Genomic DNA, 17,931 nt, shown 5'->3' on the forward strand with positions numbered 1-17,931 from the left:
GGGGACGACAGAGGATGAGATGGTTGGATGGCATTACCGACTCAATGGACACGGGTTTGGGTGGACTCTGGAAGTTGGTGATGGACAGGAAGGCCTGGCGTTCTGCAGTTCATGGGGTCGCAAAGAATCGGACATGACTGAGTGACTGAACTGAACTGAACTGAACTGAAACTTAATTTCAGGTGATAGAGGGATTCACTTTGCTGGACAAATTATGAAACAACTAGATGGAGAGTAATGGCACTACTCTTGGCCCCGTCATCTGCCGGGGTCCTGCCCAGGTGGATCCAGGGAATTCGAAGCGGGGACGGAGTCAGAGCCTGGAAAAGAACTATTTAATTAGGAATATAAAGAGAGATTAGAAAAGAATAGTGTAGTAGGAAAATTTAGTGGAGAAAAGAGGCTGAATAACTTGGTTTACGTGGAAAGCCAATAATGTTCCAGACAAGAAATTTGCACCGTCTATGTTGGGCCACCGGTGCCCACTTGAATATCGAAGGGTGCTCCACCTTAGGCTCCCTTTCGCTTCGATCTTAAAAGCCAGGGCAAGTAAGTAGACTCCACGAGCCTCCGTGTTCCAGATGGGAATTCAGCCAGAAAAGGAGAGGGAGGGAGAGGGAGAAAGAGAGAGAGAGAGACACGGGGAAACCAGATTTCCAAGAAACTTGTTCGAGAGACTAGTCCAAGAAACTGGTCCATCTTTTATTGTTCAGAAGGCCTTTTATACTTTTGATTGTACATAGAGATCAATGGATAATACAAAATTATGCAGTGTCAACAGCCCTGACTCTTATCAAGACCAGGCTTTCTCTCTGCATACCTGTCTCAGGTAATTTACATCATCTTCTGGCCATAAGGCCAATTAACATTTTACAGCCCTTTTCTGACAAGGGTTATAGTTTTGTTCTTCCCAAAGTCTGGTGCCACTCTCAGAAAGCACTAAATAAAGTTACATTCTTACATAGCAAGGATACAACAATTTATAACAATGAAAAAGGAGTACAGTGATTTATAACAAAGAGAAAAGTGATTAACTCAAAAGTCTAGTGTTGCTAACATCAAAACTACTATATTCCTATTTCTGCATCCCGTTTACATTGAATAATATCCTCCCAGGTGCCTAAAAGATAAAGGATATGGAGGCCTGGCAGCAAACATTAACTCAACAAACTCTTCACCAAACTAATTCTTAACTCTAAAAGCCTCTATATCTTAGAGATGTTTAAGCTTTGTGCCTCTCGTGGTTGAGGGGCTGTAAGCGATTCACAAATTGTAAAGCAAACCAGTCAGATAGGTTAGAAAGCCATCAAAGGGGTTAAGTCAAGACATTCCTTTCATATGCAGGAGACTGAAGCCCTGAGTTGACTTTTTTCCAGAGAATTTTAGAAGAGTGGAAAGCATAGTAATAAAGCAGGCAGACTCTGTTTTTTGGGGGTAGATGTTCAGGAAAACCCAGGGGGAGCCCCCAAAGCCTGACTCGTCTTGCCCATCAGGCCTCTCCGCATGACCTTGTCATGGGTGGGAACACCCGTGCTGGCTCCCAGCAGTCATCCTCAGTCTTCAAGAATGGTTGATGGTAGTGATGGCATTCTAAAATGAAAATTGGCAAAATTAACTGAAACCACAGTATTACCTTGACTTGAAGTGTTACCTTTAACTCTTAGGACAATAAGATCAGCACCTTTTGGGAAATAGAAGTTGATGTCTGATGAAATCATTACAGGCAACCCATGCCCTTAATGATAGAACCACACATGCTCAACCAGCTCTTGTGAACTCTGATGTGATCCAGTACTGTAAGACTAGTGCAGTATTAGAAGCTTATTTCCAGCAGGTCAAAGAGGCCTGCAGAGACTCTCCACCTGATGAGGGTCTACTTCACACACTGGAACCCAGTGACAGTTTTCAAGAAAAGACAGCAACCACAAACTGTACTTGAACCTTGATGGGAAGAGCCCCATCAGGTTCTTTTAACCTATCAGATGGTAGTCAAATTACAGAGTGTTGAACCCTGGGTTCACATCTTTCAACTAAAAACAGCTCCCTCTTGGGACTTGGTGGTCCAGTGGCTAAGCCTCTGCACTCCCAATGCAGAGTTAGATCCCAGGTTTGATCCCTGGTCGGGGAACTAGATGCCACATGTCATGGCAAAACTAAGAGTTTGTATGCTGCACAGCCTCCCCCCACTGCCCCCACAAAAAAAGAGCAAATGGTTCTATTAAAAGATTAATGAAAGACATTTAAAGGTGTCTTATGGACCTTTTCCACTGTATAATCATAAGGGATTTGATTTAGGTCATGCCTGAATGGTCTAGTGGTTTTCCCTACTTTCTTCCATTTAAGTCTGAATTTGGCAATAAGGAGTTCATGATCTGAGCCACAGTCAGCTCCTGGTTTTGTTTTTGCTGACTGTATAGAGCTTCTCCATCTTTGGCTGCAAAGAATATAATCAATCTGATTTTGGTGTTGACCATCTGGTGATGTCCATGTGTAGAGTCTTCTCTTGTGTTGTTGGAAGAGGGTGTTTGCTATGACCAGTGCGTTCTCTTGGCAAAACTCTATTAGCCTTTGCCCTGCTTCATTCCATATTCCAAGGCCAAATTTGCCTGTTACCCCAGGTGTTTCTTGACTTCCTACTTTTGCATTCCAGTCCCCTATAATGAAAAGGACATCTTTTTGGGGTGTTAGTTCTAAAAGGTCTTGTAGGTATTCATAGAATTGTTCAACTTCAGCTTCTTCAGCATTACTGGTTGGGGCATAGACTTGGATAACTGTGATATTGAATGGTTTGCCTTGGAAATGAACAGAGATCATTCTATCGTTTTTGAGAGTGCATCCAAGTACTGCATTTCGGACTCTTGTTGACCGTGATGGCTACTCCATTTCTTCAAAGGGATTCCTGCCCACAGTAGTAGATATAATGGTCATCTGAGTTAAATTCACCCATTCCAGTTCATTTTAGGTCACTGATTCCTAGAATGTCGTCGTTCACTCTTGCCATCTCCTGTTTGACCACTTCCAATTTGCCTCGATTCATGGACCTAACATTCCAGGTTCCTATGCAATATTGCTCTTTACAGCATCAGACCTTGCTTCTATCACCAGTCACACCCACAACTAGGTATTGTTTTTGTTTTGGCTCTATCCCTTCATTCTTTCTGGAGTTATTTCTCCACTGATCTCCAGTAGCATATTGGGCACCTACCACCCTTATGGCAGAAAGTGAAGAGGAACTAAAAAACCTCTTGATGAAAGTGAAAGAGGAGAGTGAAAAAGTTAGCTTAAAGCTCAACATTCAGGAAACGAATATCATGGCATCCGGTCCCATCACTTCATGGGAAATAGATGGGGAAAAAGTGGAAACAGTGTCAGACTTTATTTTTTGGGGCTCCAAAATCACTGCAGATGGTGATTGCAGCCATGAAATTAAAAGATGCTTACTCCTTGGAAGGAAAGTTATGACCAACCTGGATAGCATATTGAAAAGCAGAAACATTACTTTGCCAACAAAGGTCTGTCTAGTCAAGGCTATGGTTTTTCCCATGGTCATGTATGGATGTTAGAGTTGGTTTGTGAAGAAAGCTGAGAGCCGAATAATTGATGCTTTTGAACTGTGGTGTTGAAGAAGACTCTTGAAAGTCCCTTGGACTGCAAGGAGATCCAACCAGTCCTTTCTAAAGGAGATCTGTCCTGAGTGTTCATTGGAAGGACTGATGTTGAAGCTGAAACTCCAATACTTTGTCCACCTCATGCGAAGAGTTAACTCATTGGAAAGACTCTGATGCTGGGAGGGATTGGGGGCAGGAGGAGAAGGGGCTGACAGAGGATGAGATGGCTGGATGGCATCACCAACTTGATGGACGTAAGTTTGAGTAAACTCCGGGAGTTGGTGATGGGCAGGGAGGCCTGGAGTGCTGTGATTCATGGGGTCGCAAGGAGTTGGACACGACTGAGCAACTGAACTGAACTGATACTTACAGGAAATTGCCGGGAGCCAGCACGGGAGATCCCACTCATGACAAGGTCATGCAGAGGAGACTGGACAAGCAAGGTGGATCAGGACTCGAGGGACTCCCTGGACCTGCTCTAGCATCTACCCCAAACCAAAATCTGTCTGTCTACTGTTTACTATATTATGCCTTTCACCAACTCTTCTGACATTAACAGGGACCTATCCCCAACCACCTTTCTCTGGAGAAAATCAGCTTAGGGCTCTAGTTGATAAGTCTCCTGAGCATGAAAGGAGCATTTCAATTCAAACCCTCCTGTTAGCATTCTAGCTTGCTTGGCAGGTTTATCCAGACTCTTGCAACTATGCATATGATTGTTCACAAACCATGACACTGGGAAGCCTACCATTCTAAAAATATAGAACCCTTCGAGGGGTGAAAAAGTTTTATTAAAATAATACTGGTGAAGGGTTTCATTGTTGAGCCAATGCTTGCTGCCAAGATCCCATATCCCTTATCCATTGTGTGCCTGGGAGTGCATTAGTTAATATAGTTGGAATGTAAGAAAAACAAGTAGTAGCCTTGGCATTAACCACATCAGACCTTTGAGCTAATAGTTCTTTTTTTGTTGTAACCCACTGCACCTTTGCTCCATGAGAATGTAATTCTGTTTAGTACTTTCTGAGGCTGACACAGATTAGAGGTATAAAGAAAAAACACTTTAAGGGAAAACAAGTTTTCTGGTTGATCAACCTTTATCAAAAAAGGGTCATAAAATGTCAACAGGCCTCCAAGGCCAGAAGATAATGTACACAACATAGGACCCTTGTTTATGGGAAAGGTATGCAGAAAAAATCCTGGTTTTGATAAGGGCAAAACTGCTGGAGTGTTTGAGCTGACTCTGCATGACCTTGCATCTTTCATTTTCCTATATGTACAAGTCAGGGTATAAAAGCTCTTTTTGAAAATAAAGTTACGGGCCTCGCTCACTGAAGCTTGGTCTCCCCGTGTCATTCATTTGTTCGCCAACGCCGTTCATCCTGAGGGTATTCCTGGACTCTGCTGAGGCTGGACCCCAGCAGGAAATGTATTATTAGCTTTTACATTATAGATCTTTGGATTTCCTTGCTTGTTACAAAATTAGCTGTATTAAAATTAATGAAAAAATTTAATTTCAGTACTAAATTTTTCTTAACATATCCAATAGCATCTAATATAATAAACATTCTATAAATATTTGTGGAAGGAGAGATGGGGTTTAAATATCTTTCATAGGGAGAAAAAGATAACTATTAAATCATTAATGGTATGATGAAACATTGCAGAACCTCTGCATGATCAGTTTGAGGAAGAAAGACTTGATCAGGTTGGCAAAATAAAATAGGAAAAAGTGAAAAAGGCAAAGTAAAATAAACAATAGGCTCCAATGGAAGAGATAAGATCAATAATGCAGTTTCTCTGATAAATGTAAATATGTTGAATTTACCTATTAAATGAAAAAAGTCTTTAATGTTGGGTGTAAAAACTGACCTAGGTGTTATTCACCTAACTCAGCTAGATGTTGTGTAGCTTTCAAACACATAAAACAAACTGAACACTTAACAAATATCCTCAAAATATCTTAGAATACACTTAGCAAGGTAAGTGAAAGATATGTATGGATAAAAGCTATAAAACTTTAGTGAGTGTATTAGTTTTCTACTGCTTCAGTAACAAATAGCCACAAACTTAGTGTCTTCTTCTTGTTGTTGTTCAGTCACTCAGTCATGCCCTACTCTTTGTGACCCCATGGACTGCAGCATGCCAGGCTTTCCTGTCCTTCACCATCTCCTGGAACTTGCTCAAACTCATTCCATTGAGTCAGCAAAGCCGTCCAACCATCTCAGCCTCTGTTGTCCTCTTTCCCTCCTCCTTTCATTCTTTCCCAGCAACAAGGTCTTGTCTAATGAGTTGGCTCTTTGCATCAGGTGGCCAAAGGATTGGAGCTTCAGCATCAGTCCTTCCAATGAATATTCAGGAATGATTTCCTTGAGGATGGACTGGTTGGATCTTCTTGCAGTCCAAGGACTCTTGTCAAGAGTCTTCTCCAACACCACAGTTCAAAGCATCAGTTCTTCAGTGCTCAGACTTCATTATGGTCCAATTCTCACATCCATACATGACTACTGGAAAAACCATAGCTTTGACTAGATGGACTTTTGTTGGCAAAGTAATGTCTGCCTTTTAATATGCTATTTAGGCAATCACAGTTTTTCTTCCAAAGAGCAAGCGTCTTTTAATTTCATGGCTGCAGTCACCATCTGCAGTGATTTTTGGAGCCCAAGAAAATAAAGATTTAATAGTGTCTTAACCAACCCCAATTTATTAACAGTTCTGTGAGATTGGTCGCTGGCCTAAAGTCACGGTGTCAGCAGGGCTGCCAGTGCATTCTTTCAGGAGACCTAAGGGCAAAGCCCCAACATTTTCCTCAGTCAGATATTGGAGGAATTCGGTTCTGAGATTGTAGGACAAAGAGCTCTATTTCCTTGGTGCTGCCAGCAGGGAGCCATCCTTAGTTCCCACAGACCCCTCTGAGTCCTTGCAGATATTCCATAATATTTCAGAAGCAGCAATGAATGGTGGAGTTTTTCTCTTGCTTTGAATCGCTCCTCTGATTAGATTGGGCTACCCTATATAATCCAAGATGTGATTTCGTATCTTCCCTCCAAAAAGAGTGGCCTTTGTAAAAATCTCACCCTTGACTTGCAAAGCAGCTAATTAATAATTCTCCTTACGCAAGTGGTAAATTCGTTGGATGAAAACTTATTTTAAGGCAACTGTCATGTTTATTAACAATATGTGTGTGTGTGTGTGTGTGTGTGTGTGTGTGTGTGTGTGACAGTCACTCAGTCGTGTCTGACTCTGTGACCCCATTAACTGTAGACCACCAGGCTTCCCTGTCCTTGGAATTCTCCAGGCAATACTGGAATGGACTGCCATTCCCTTCGGCAGAGGATTTTCCTGACCCAGGGATTGAACCCTGGTCTCCTGCATCTCAGGCAGCTTCTTTACCACTTGAGCTACAGGGAAATCCTTATTATTAACAATTAATATGTTTAAAATTGTCATCTGAGTTAAATTCACCCATTCCAGTTCATTTTAGTTCACTGATTCCTAAAATGTTCATGTTCACTCTTGCCATCTCCTGTTTGACCACTTCCAATTTGCCTTGATTCATGGACCTAACATTCCAGGTTCCTTTGCAGTATTACTCTTTACAGCATCAGACCTTGCTTCCATCTCCAGTCACATCCACAACTGGGTGTTGTTTTTGCTTTGGCTCCATCTCTTCATTCTTTCTGGAGTTAGTTCTCCACTGATCTCGAGTAGCATATTGGGCACCTACTGACCTGGGGGGTGACCTTTCAGTGTTCTCTCTTTTTTCTTTTTCATGGGGTTTTCAAAGCAAGAATACTGAAGTGGTTTGCCATTCCCTTCTCCAGTGGACCACATTCTGTCAGACCTCTCCACCATGACCCGCCCGTCTTGGGTGGCCCTACACGGCATGGCTCATAGTTTCATTGAGTTAGACAAGGCTGTGGTCCATGTGGTTAGACTGGTTAGCTTTCTGTGATTGTGGTTTTCAGTCTGTCTGCCCTCTGATGGGGAGAAGGCAATGGCAACCCACTCCAGTACTCTTGCCTGGAAAATCCCATGGATGGAGGACCCTGGTAGGCTGAAGTCCATGGGGTCGCTAAGAGTAGGGCACAGCTGAGCGATTTCACTTTCACTTTTCAATTTCATGCATTGCAGAAGGAAATGGCAACTCACTCCAGTATTCTTGCCTGGAGAATCCCAGGGACGGAGGAGCCTAGTGGGCTGCCGTCTATGGGGTTGCAAAGAGTCTGACACAATGACTGAAGCGACTTAGCAGCAGCAGCAGCAGCCCTCTGATGGAGAAGGATAAGAGGCTTATGGAAGCTTCCTGATGGGAGAGACTGACTGAGGGGGAAACTAGGTCTTATTCTGATGGGCGGGGCCATGCTTAGTAAATCTTTAATCCAATTTTCCACTGATGAGTAGAGCTGTGTTCCCTCCCTGCTATTTACCTGGGGCCAAACTATGGTGGGGGCTTCCCCGTCTGCCTGCAATGTGGGAGACCTCGGTTCGATCCCTGGGTCGGGAAGATCCCCTGGAGAAGGAAATGGCAACCCACTCCAGTATTCTTGCCTGGAGAATCCCATGGATGGAGGAGCCTGGTGGGCTACAGTCCATGGGTCACAAAGAGTCAGACAGGACTGAGCGACTTCACTTTCACTTTCACTTTCAAACTATGGTGGAGATAATGAAGATAATGGTGACCTCCTTCAAAACATCGCATGCATGTACTGCTACACTCAGTGCCCCCAACCCTGCTGGAGGCCACCACCGACCCACGCCTCCACTGGAGACTCCTGGACACTCACAGGCAAGTCTGGGTCAGTCTGTTGCACTCAATATGCCAACAAATTTGGAAAACTCAGCAGTGGCCACAGGACTGGCAAAGGTCAGTTTTCATTCCATCCCAAAGAAATCCAATGCCAATGAATGCTCAAACTTCCGCACAATTGCACTCATCTCAGTCAGTCAGTTCAGTTGCTCAGTCATGTCCGACTCTTTGCAAACCCATGAACTGCAGCACGCCAGGCCTCCCTGTCCATCACCAACTCCCGGAGTTCACTCAAATTCACGTCCATCGAGTTGGTGATGCCATCCAGCCATCTCATCCTCTGTCGTCCCCTTTTCCTCCTGCCCCCAGTCCCTCCCAGCATCAGTCTTTTCCAATGAGTCAACTCTTCGCATGAGGTGGCCAAAGTACTGGAGTTTCAGCTTTAGCATCATTCCTTCCAAAGAACACCCAGGACTGATCTCCTTTAGAATGGACTGGTTGGATCTCCTTGCACTCATCTCACATGCTAGTAAAGTAATGCTCAAAATTCTCCAAGCTAGGATTCAACAAAACGTGAACCAAGAACTTCCAGATGTTCAAGCTGGTTTTAGAAAACACAGAAGAACCAGAAATCAAATTCCCAACATCTGCTGGATCATCAAAAAAGCAAGAGAGTTCCAGAAAAACATCTATTTCTGCTTTCTTGACTATGCCAAAGCCTTTGACTGTGTGGATCACAATAAACTGTGGAAAATTCTGAAAGAGATGGGAATACCAAACCACCTGACCTGCCTCATGAGATATCTGTATGCAGGTCAGGAAGCAACAGTTAGAACTCGACATGGAACAACAGACTGGTTCCAAATCGGGAAAGGAGTACATCAAGGCTGTATACTGTCATCCTGCTTATTTAACTTATATGCAGAGTACATCATGAGAAATGCTGGACTGGATGAAGCTCAAGCTGGAATCAAGATTGCTGGGAGAAATATCAATAAGCTCATATATGCAAATAACATCACCCTTATGGCAGAAAGTGAAGAACTAAAGCGCCTCCTGATGAAAACGAAAGAGGAGAGTGAAAAAGTTGGCTTAAAGTTCAACATTCAGAAAACGAAGATCATGGCATCCGGTCCCATCACTTCATGGCAAATAGATGGGGAAACAGTGGAAACAGTGGCTGACTTTATTTTTCTGGGCTCCAAAATCACTGCAGATGCTGATTGCAGCCATGAAATTAAAAGATGCTTACTCCTTGGAAGGACAGCTATGACCAACCTAGACAGAATGTTAAAAAGCAGAGACATTCCTTTGCCAACAAGGGTCTAGTCAAAGCTACGGTTTTTCCAGTAGTCATGTATGGATGTAAGAGTTGGACTGTAACGAAAGCTGAGAGCCAAAGAATTGATGCTTTTGAACTGTGGTGTTGGGGAAGACTCTTGAGTCCCTTAGACTGCAAGGAGATCCAACCAGTGCATCCTAAAGGAGATCAGCCCTGAATATTCATCGCAAGGACTAATGCTGAAGCTGAAGCTCCAATACTCTGGTCACCTGATGTGAATAACTGACTCATTGGAAAAAACCTGATGTTGGGAAAGATTGAAGGTGAGAGGAGGAGACGACAGAAAATGAGATGGCTGGACGGCATCACCGACTCAATGAACATGAGTTTGAGTGGACTTCAGGAGTTGGTGATGGACAGAGAGACCTGGCGTGCTGCAGTCCATGGGGTCGCAGAGTCAGACACGACTGAGAGACTGAACTGATGTCTAAAATGTATCCTAGTTATACATTCTTGGAAATAAAAGTCATCAGTGTTTAATCCCTAGCACCAAAATAATAACTGGAGTAATCTCAGAAGTCATTCTGAAACTTCAGTAAATTAAACGTCAGCTATGGGTATCTCTGCAGTCTGTCTTTACCTTTCTTACTTTTTCTAGCCAAGACACATTTTCTAAGATAATGCATGCAACGACACGCTTTCCGTGACGTCTCAAGAGGGCGGTCCACCTTCCGGACACCGGTCAGGAGGAAGTGGCCAATAAGGGTTCCGGGAGGCACAGCCCGAGCCTGCAGCTTTCCAGAAGAGGAGACCAAGCTCCAGTCAACACTGGCCGGGCATAAAGCCCCAGCGACTAAGTGTAACCCGCGCGATGCTGCCTCATTTCCGCCCACTTACAGCCAAAAACCCAAACAGCCAGCGGCGGATACCCGGATGGCGCGAAGGCGTGCCCGCGCATGCGCATCGCAGAGACCAATGGGCGAGGCGGAGGGTGGGGCTGGGCGGGCAGAGAGGAGAGCGTCAGTTGGACTAAAAGAGCCACGCCCACCACGCAACGTCTGTGCGCCCGCGCAGAGCGCCAGCTCCTGGTATTTTAGACGAGTCTGCTGTCGCCCTGTTCAAATCGTGTCAGGACGTTGGGCGTGGAGGTTTGGTGTGTTCGTTTGGGGAAGAACAGTGACCCTATCTTCGTCCTTAGCTTCTACAGGAAGGCGTGCGTTGGGCCTTTCTCTCATTGAGTGAGGCGTCGACGGCCTGTGGTGGGTCTTCTGGTGACAGGGTGCTCCCGCCAGTACCTCAGGACTTGTGTGTCCCCGGGCCTGCGTGAGCTCCGCGGGTGGGGGATGGAAGGTGGCCTGGCGGGAAGGCCGGCCGCAGGCGGCGCCACTGCCTAGAGGCCAGGAGGTTGATTTTCTCCTCGACCCGGGGCCCGCCCTCGCGACTCATTCGGAACTTTTTTTCTTTTTGCGTTTGTTTTTAGGAACTGAGTTTCTGGCAAGGGATACTCGTAGAAGAGTTAGCTGCCGGCCGAGATGTCCAGCTACGTGAACGACCTGTGGCCGGGTTCGCCGCCCAAGGCCTCGCCCTCGTCCTCGCGGTCGGGCCCGTGCAGCCGGCCGTCGTCGGCCTCCGGGAGCCGCTCTTCGTCCCGTTCCAGCGTCTCGAGCCGGTCGTGGTCCCGGAGCCGCAGCCCGCCCGGGCGGAGGAGCCGCTCCAGGTCTCGCTCCCGAAGGCGCCACCAGAGGAGGTACCGGCGCTACTCGCGCTCTTACTCGCGGAGCCACTCGCGTTCCCGCAGCCGCCGGTACCGGGAGAGGCACTCCGGCTCCACCCGGACGTCCTACCAGTCCCGCAGCCGCTCCCGCGGCCGCTTTTATTACCGTAGGGCCTACGCCATCGCGCGAGGCCGCCGCTACTACGGCTTCGGCCGCACCGTCTACCCCGAGGAGCGCAGAAGCTGGAGGGGGCGATCCCGGAGCAGGTCGCGAAGCCCAACCCCCTTTCGCTTGAGCGAGAAAGGTGAGTCGTTGGAGAGGCCTTCGGGGAAAGAGGAAGGCCCCCAGCGGGTTAATAGTTAAGACTCCAGTACGGTTGGCAACCAGTTTTAAAATGGTCCGCTTTCTTTCCCCCTAGGGCTTAGCACCGTGCGTGTTAAATGGCTCTGTGGAGGGCAGTTGTGGGTGGACCAGCTCTCAAAATGCTGCTGATTTATTGACCAAGCTTTTGATTATTGGTGGCTCAGGCGGTAAAGCGTCTGTCTCCAATACGGGAGACCTGGATTCGATCCCTGGGTCGGGAAGATCCCCTGGAGAAGGAAATGGCAACCCACTCCATTACTCTTGCCTGGAAAATCCCATGGACAGAGGAGCCTGATAGGCTACAGTCCATGGGGTCGCAAAGAGTCGGACATGACTGAGCGACCTCACTTTTCCTTTCCTTTGATTATTGAGGGAAGCTTACTTTTCTAAACAAAAGAGGTAGAATTCTCTTTACCTAAATAGAAATATATTTTATACGTGGAGATACTGTTTAAATATCTTTATATTACTAGTGTAAGAACACTTTGATTTTGAGTTTTTTTGGAGAAATGATACCAGATAAATGAACATTTTGTGTTTCTTTTCGTAGATCGAATGGAGCTGTTAGAAATAGCCAAAGCCAATGCAGCAAAAGCCTTAGGAACAGCCAACTTTGACTTGCCAGCTAGTCTCAGAAGTGTTTCTGTATCTAAAGAAAGAAACCAGGAAACAGGTGTACTGAATAATGGTGCAAAGTCTGAGGTAAGTATTTTGTTTATTTTAAAAATAAACAATCTTCATACTTCATCTCTAAACTTAAACTTAATATTAAAATAAATAAGGTCTTTAGAAGACTACTACCAGAAAGAGCTGATTATCCATTTTTATTCCATTTACCCTAGACTGTTTCTTGGAATGGCTAGCTAATATAAATAACAGACCTGACAATATTAGATAGTGTCTTTCCCATGAAAGTGGGAGACTAATGACCTTTATTTTCAATTGCCATAATCCTGATTACTTCCATAATTGTAGCTGGTACTTTGGTGATTTCTTTGTAGTTACCAAGTTTTTCTAGCTAGTTTTTTATAGAGTATCTGTAATTTTCATTTGCAGGGTTATGTTCCCACAGCTTCTGTACTCAACATACAGTATAGTTTATCTGCTTTATTTCTGTCTTATAGAAATCATGAATGTGGTCTCCAGACATTGATGAAGAAAGTCTGTTGGTAATTGATACATGCACAAAAGCATCAGAGGTTAAACTAATTTGAAGTCTATGTTGACACACTGAAAGCTTAGTGTTTTGTTGGTAGATTCCGATGCATGCTAGAATTTGGGACAAGCACCATTTGGATAAGATAACTAAAGACAATTTTTAAATGAAAGTGTACTTTGTAATGGCGGGGCATCTGATACAGATGTCCCTTTGATAATATATGCAATATATTCCAGATGTTTTGAGAGATTACAGAAGAAGAGGCCTGCTTCATTTGCAGATAAGTTTATTATAATTCTCCAGAAATGTGCAGCATAAAATGCATAGCTTTAAAGGTTTACAATAATTAGGAATTGATACATTCAGTTAACATGAGAACGATGGGTTATCTATCATGCAGACCCAGATGTGGTTTTGCCTAAGCATTAGTGGTGGACAAATAAGAGTTGAGTTGATTTTTCAGGTGATTAGGTACCCAACCGGAAATGCCTTAGTTCTTTTGAAACTAGGTATTTTTTGGTATAATTTTATTTTCACAGTTACTTGAATTTAGATCAGAGGGATACATACAGTACTGCTTTATGGAGAAAGGTATCTTAAATCATTAAATCAATTTTATGGGAAAAACTTAACAAAAGGACTATGTTATTTTAGGATGTTGACTGGTTAGATCAAACTTGATTTATGTCTCTACAAGTAAATTTATAATACAATTGGACTACTTTTTATACCTACAAGGGTATGACTTCTAAAATTTACTTTCTTTTACCTGTCTAGCTATCGGACAAGTTAACAGAAGATGGAACAAAAAATGCCAATGAAAAGTCTTATCAACAAAAAAGCATCACTTTTAGCTCTAACGTAAGTATATCTAAGCATTGATCACTCAAAAACGACTTGGAATGTATTTCTGTTGGGGGCTTTTATTTTTGGTGGCTTACTTGTGATATGAGGCCTACTAAGCCACTAAATAGAATTTTTAATACTTTTTTTGTGTGGTCCTCACAAGTGACCAATAGGTTCTTACTCTAATATGCACATTTTCAGTTTTAGCGTTTTCCCCTTTTAACTGTTCCTTTGTCCTTTTTGATTGTTGAAATATTTTAAAATCTCAGAATATCCTGTGATTAGAATAATCAGCTAAAGGCTTAATAAAACTATCTTAATATCTCCCTATTGCAGTATGCCTTGCATGTATCTGATTTTCCCCACTAGTGTCTTGGCTTAACAGTTTGATGGAATTAAGTTGCAAGTGAGGTCCATGGCTTTGCATTTGGTTGGTGTCTTTTATTTAATGTGATAGTTTAAATATATAATGTATGTGTTTGGGAAGCTGACTTAAGAATTTGTTCTCTTTCAGAATTCTGTAGCAAAGCCTATGCTTCAGAAATCAGCTAAAGCTATTGCTGAAGAGAATTCTTCAGGATCCCCAAAAATAAAGAAAAGTCCATATGGACTGTGGATACCTGTCTAAAAAAAGCCAGCTGCTAAGGTTGCCTGAAATGCACTTTTTTTTGCAAGTTTGTGTTTCTAGCATTATTCCATTCTTGTGAACCATTTAGTGGTGGTGTTGCAATTACAAATGACAACACAAAAATATGTAAATACTTAATTTAAATAATGATTTAGATTTCTCTTGCAGATGGGAGATAGCACAAATGGACCACAGGTTACACACAGGTGGGATTCTTGTATATTTACACTTGTAAATATTTTATATAATATGGATCTGTTATGTAGAAGTGAAATTTTTAAAAGCAAACAGTAATTGAACTGTGTTGTAAACATTTTGTTAATAAATTTTTAAAAATTATTTTAGTCTCTCTTGATTTTGTATATTTTACATAATGGGTTTTTATTTAATGAAGAAGAATGAGGTAGTATCTCCTTTAAAACCTTCCTGCTCCCAGATCCAAATCCATGGATTGATACCATAGGGCTCAGTGACCTTATTTGGGAGTTCGTGAGAAATGTTGAACCTCAAGTCTCTACCCCAGATCTGTATTAGAAATTGAATCACAACCGTGTTCCCCTTTGATGTAGATACTCATTAAAATCTGAAAAGTTTGGCCTTAAAGACTTAATATTAGCATAGTGTTGTCCTGAACTGAGCACCAGGGCAGGAAACTCAGAGAGGTTGAAGTGGAATTGCTCAATGAGCTAGAAAATCAGAGGCTTTAGTTGCATTTATTTTTTTCCATCATGTTTTAATATTCATTGATTTTAAATTCTTGAATGCTTCTTACTATAGCTGAGAAGGAACTTAACTAAGCATGTAAAAAATTTAAAATGAGTGTTACACTCAAGATCTGGACAGTTGGTTTAAACATTAGCTACAGACTTTGTAATTTCGCCTGTTAATGTAGTGGATACCAGAACTTAGAAAGATTTTAAGCCATTTTTAAATGGTCTCTCCAAGCATTTGACTAATTGCATAAATGTTTGAACTTAAATGTAAGATGTGAGCTTAAAAAGATAGTGAAGATCCTCAAGTGGGATGTAATACTATATTAACTAAAGCTGTGCTATCCAGTATTTACATACACCTCCCATTAAGACAGCCACTAGGCCCATGTGTGCTTTTGACTACGTTGGAAGTTGGCTAGATTGACTGAGGAACTGAATTTTTTTGTTCATACAATATATTAGTATATACATATACTATATATATGTAATAGTTACATTACATAATCTTGGTAATAAAAGGTGTTTATCAGTTTCACAATCAATAGCCAGACAAAAAGTAAAAGATCATTAAAATTGTAAGCCATAATGGGAACATGATTAACCATATAAAATAATTACAGTTTGAGGGAGTCAAAGTGATGTGATAAGTGAAAGTGCATACATGTGTTTTCATCCAGCCTGGTTGGTTGATGTGTTTAATCCATTTACATTTAAGGTAATTATCAATATGTATGATCCAATTACCAATTCCTTAATTGTTTTGGGTTTATTTTCTGTAAGTCTTTGTTTGTTTCCTGCCTTGAGAAGTTCCTTTAGCATTTGCTATAAAGCTGGTTTAGTGGTTCTGAATTCTCTTTTGCTTGTCTGGAAAGCTGCTCCATCAAATTTGAATAAGAGTCTTGCCAGGTGGAAGTATTCTTGGTTATAGGTTCTACCCTTTCATCACTTGATAAATATATCTTGCCATTCCTTTTTGGCTTGTTGAGTGTCTGTTGAGAAATCAGCTGATAAGCTGATGGGAGTTCTCTTGTATGTTATCTGTTGTTTTTCCCTTGTTTTTAATACTTCATTTCTGTCATTAAGTTTTGTCCATTTGATTACTATGTCTTGGTGTTGGTGTGCTCCGCCTCGGGTTTCTCCTGCCTGGAACTCTGCTTCCTGGACTTGGTTGACTATTCCCTTTCCCTTATTTGGGAAGTTTTCAGTTACTATATTTTTTCAGGTACTTTCTCTCCTTCTGGGACCCCTGTAATGCAAATGTTGGTGCATTTAATGTCCCAGAGGTCTCTTAGGTGGTCTTCATTCTTTTTCATTCTTTTTTTTCCATATTCTGTTCTGTGGCAGTGATTTCCACCATTCTGTCCTCCAGGTCATTTATCCGTTCTCCTGCCTCAGTTATTCTTCTATTGATTCCTTCTAGCACATTATTCATCTCTTTGTTCTTTGATTCTTTTTGGTCCTTGGTAAATGTTTTTTTGCATCCTCATTGTTTTCTCGAGATCCTGGGTCATTTTCAGTATCATTATTCTTAATTTTTTTTTTTTTTTGGAAGGTTGCCTATCCACTTTATTTAGTGGTTTCTCTGGGGTTTTATCTTGTCCCTTCCTCTGGGATATAACTTTGTGCTTTTTTATGCTGATTAACTTTCAGTAATGTGGTGTTTGTTCTAGCTCTTGTGAAACTGGTTCTTCATGCTTCTGTCTGCCTGCTGGAGGAGGCTAAGAGGCTTGAGTAAGCTTCCTGATGAGAGGGACTGGTGTGGGAAAAAATGGTCTTGTGGTGGGCAGGGCCTTCTTGCACAGTAAAGCTTTAATACAGTTATTGGCTGATGGGTAGGGTTGGACTTCCTCCCTGTGAGGGCTCTTTGGATTAATGGCGACCTCCAAGAGGGCTTATGCCAAGGGGTAACTTCCTGGACTGCTGCTGCCAGTGCCCCTGTTCCTGTGGTGGGCCCCTGCTGACTCACATCTCTGCAGGACACCCTCCCAACTCTCGAAAGGTAGTTTTGGTTCAGCTCTCCTTTTGGGTCACTGCTCCTTTTCTCTGGGTCTTGGTGCATATGCAACATTTCGTTTGTGTCCTCCAAGATTACAGTCTGTTTCCCCAGTCCTGTGGAAATCCTATAATCAAATCCCCTTCAAGGCCAGATTTCCTGGGGATCCCTAGCCTGGAAAGTCTGAGGTGTGGTCCAGAACCTTCACAACAGTGGGAGAACTAATTCAGTATTACTGTTCTCCAGTTTCTGGGTCACCCACCTGGTGGGTATGGAATTTATTGTGATTGCGCCCCTCCTACCGTCTCCCTGTGGCTTCTTTGTCTTTGATGTGGGGTATCTTTTCGGTGGGTTCCAGCATCTTCCTGTCAGTGGTTGGTCAACAGCTAGTTGTGGTTTTGATGCTCTTGGAGGAAGAGATGATTATACATCCTAGTCTGCCATCTTGAACCAGAAGCCTAGAACTGAATTTTAAGTAACCATTTACTGGAAAGTGGAGATAATAAATATTTCTGTGTAGAATATTGTATTGGATAAGAGCTGCTCTTAAATTTGACCCTATTAAAAATGTAAATGTGCAAAGACTTGGGTATATATGTCCTGGACATCAAATTTGTTACTATCTTTTAGGTAGTCTTGGTCACATTCTCATCCTTTAAGCCAGCAGCACTTGATGTGAACAAGGAATTTCCTGGGAGAGAGAGTTTTTCTGTGTAAAATAAAATGTTTCTTTTCCATTTAGTTTCTAACTGGTTATTGGGAGGGTAATTTGCTTCTAATTCATGAGAGTTTAAATAGTAGGTTCATTTTTTTTTATTCTAAGGAGACCTGAGAATATCGATACACTGGTCTACATCAAAGTACAAGAAAACAG

At 42.7% G+C, this 17,931-nt stretch overlaps 1 protein-coding gene across 5 annotated transcripts; it reads left to right on the forward strand.

The window, feature by feature from the left end:
* Positions 1-10,778: 10,778 nt before the first annotated feature.
* RSRP1 (arginine and serine rich protein 1) lies at positions 10,779-14,607 on the forward strand. 5 transcript variants are annotated; one of them, XR_011144669.1, is made up of 5 exons: positions 10,779-10,899; positions 11,121-11,659; positions 12,269-12,887; positions 13,114-13,738; positions 14,238-14,293. XR_011144669.1 is itself a non-coding variant. In XM_068968166.1 (5 exons), exons 2-5 carry the CDS (start codon positions 11,173-11,175, stop codon positions 14,349-14,351), a joined length of 837 nt encoding a protein of 278 aa, XP_068824267.1. In that variant the 5' UTR covers positions 10,779-10,899; positions 11,121-11,172; the 3' UTR covers positions 14,352-14,607. The 5 variants fall into 5 exon arrangements, 2 of the variants coding, with proteins under 2 accessions (XP_068824267.1, XP_068824268.1); XR_011144670.1 differs by having other exon boundaries at positions 12,269-12,420; positions 12,843-13,738; XR_011144671.1 differs by having other exon boundaries at positions 12,269-12,420.
* The last annotated feature ends 3,324 nt before the right edge of the window (positions 14,608-17,931 follow it).

The sequence above is a fragment of the Capricornis sumatraensis genome, chromosome 3 (assembly GCF_032405125.1).
Source record: "Capricornis sumatraensis isolate serow.1 chromosome 3, serow.2, whole genome shotgun sequence".
Lineage (NCBI taxonomy): Eukaryota > Metazoa > Chordata > Mammalia > Artiodactyla > Bovidae > Capricornis > Capricornis sumatraensis.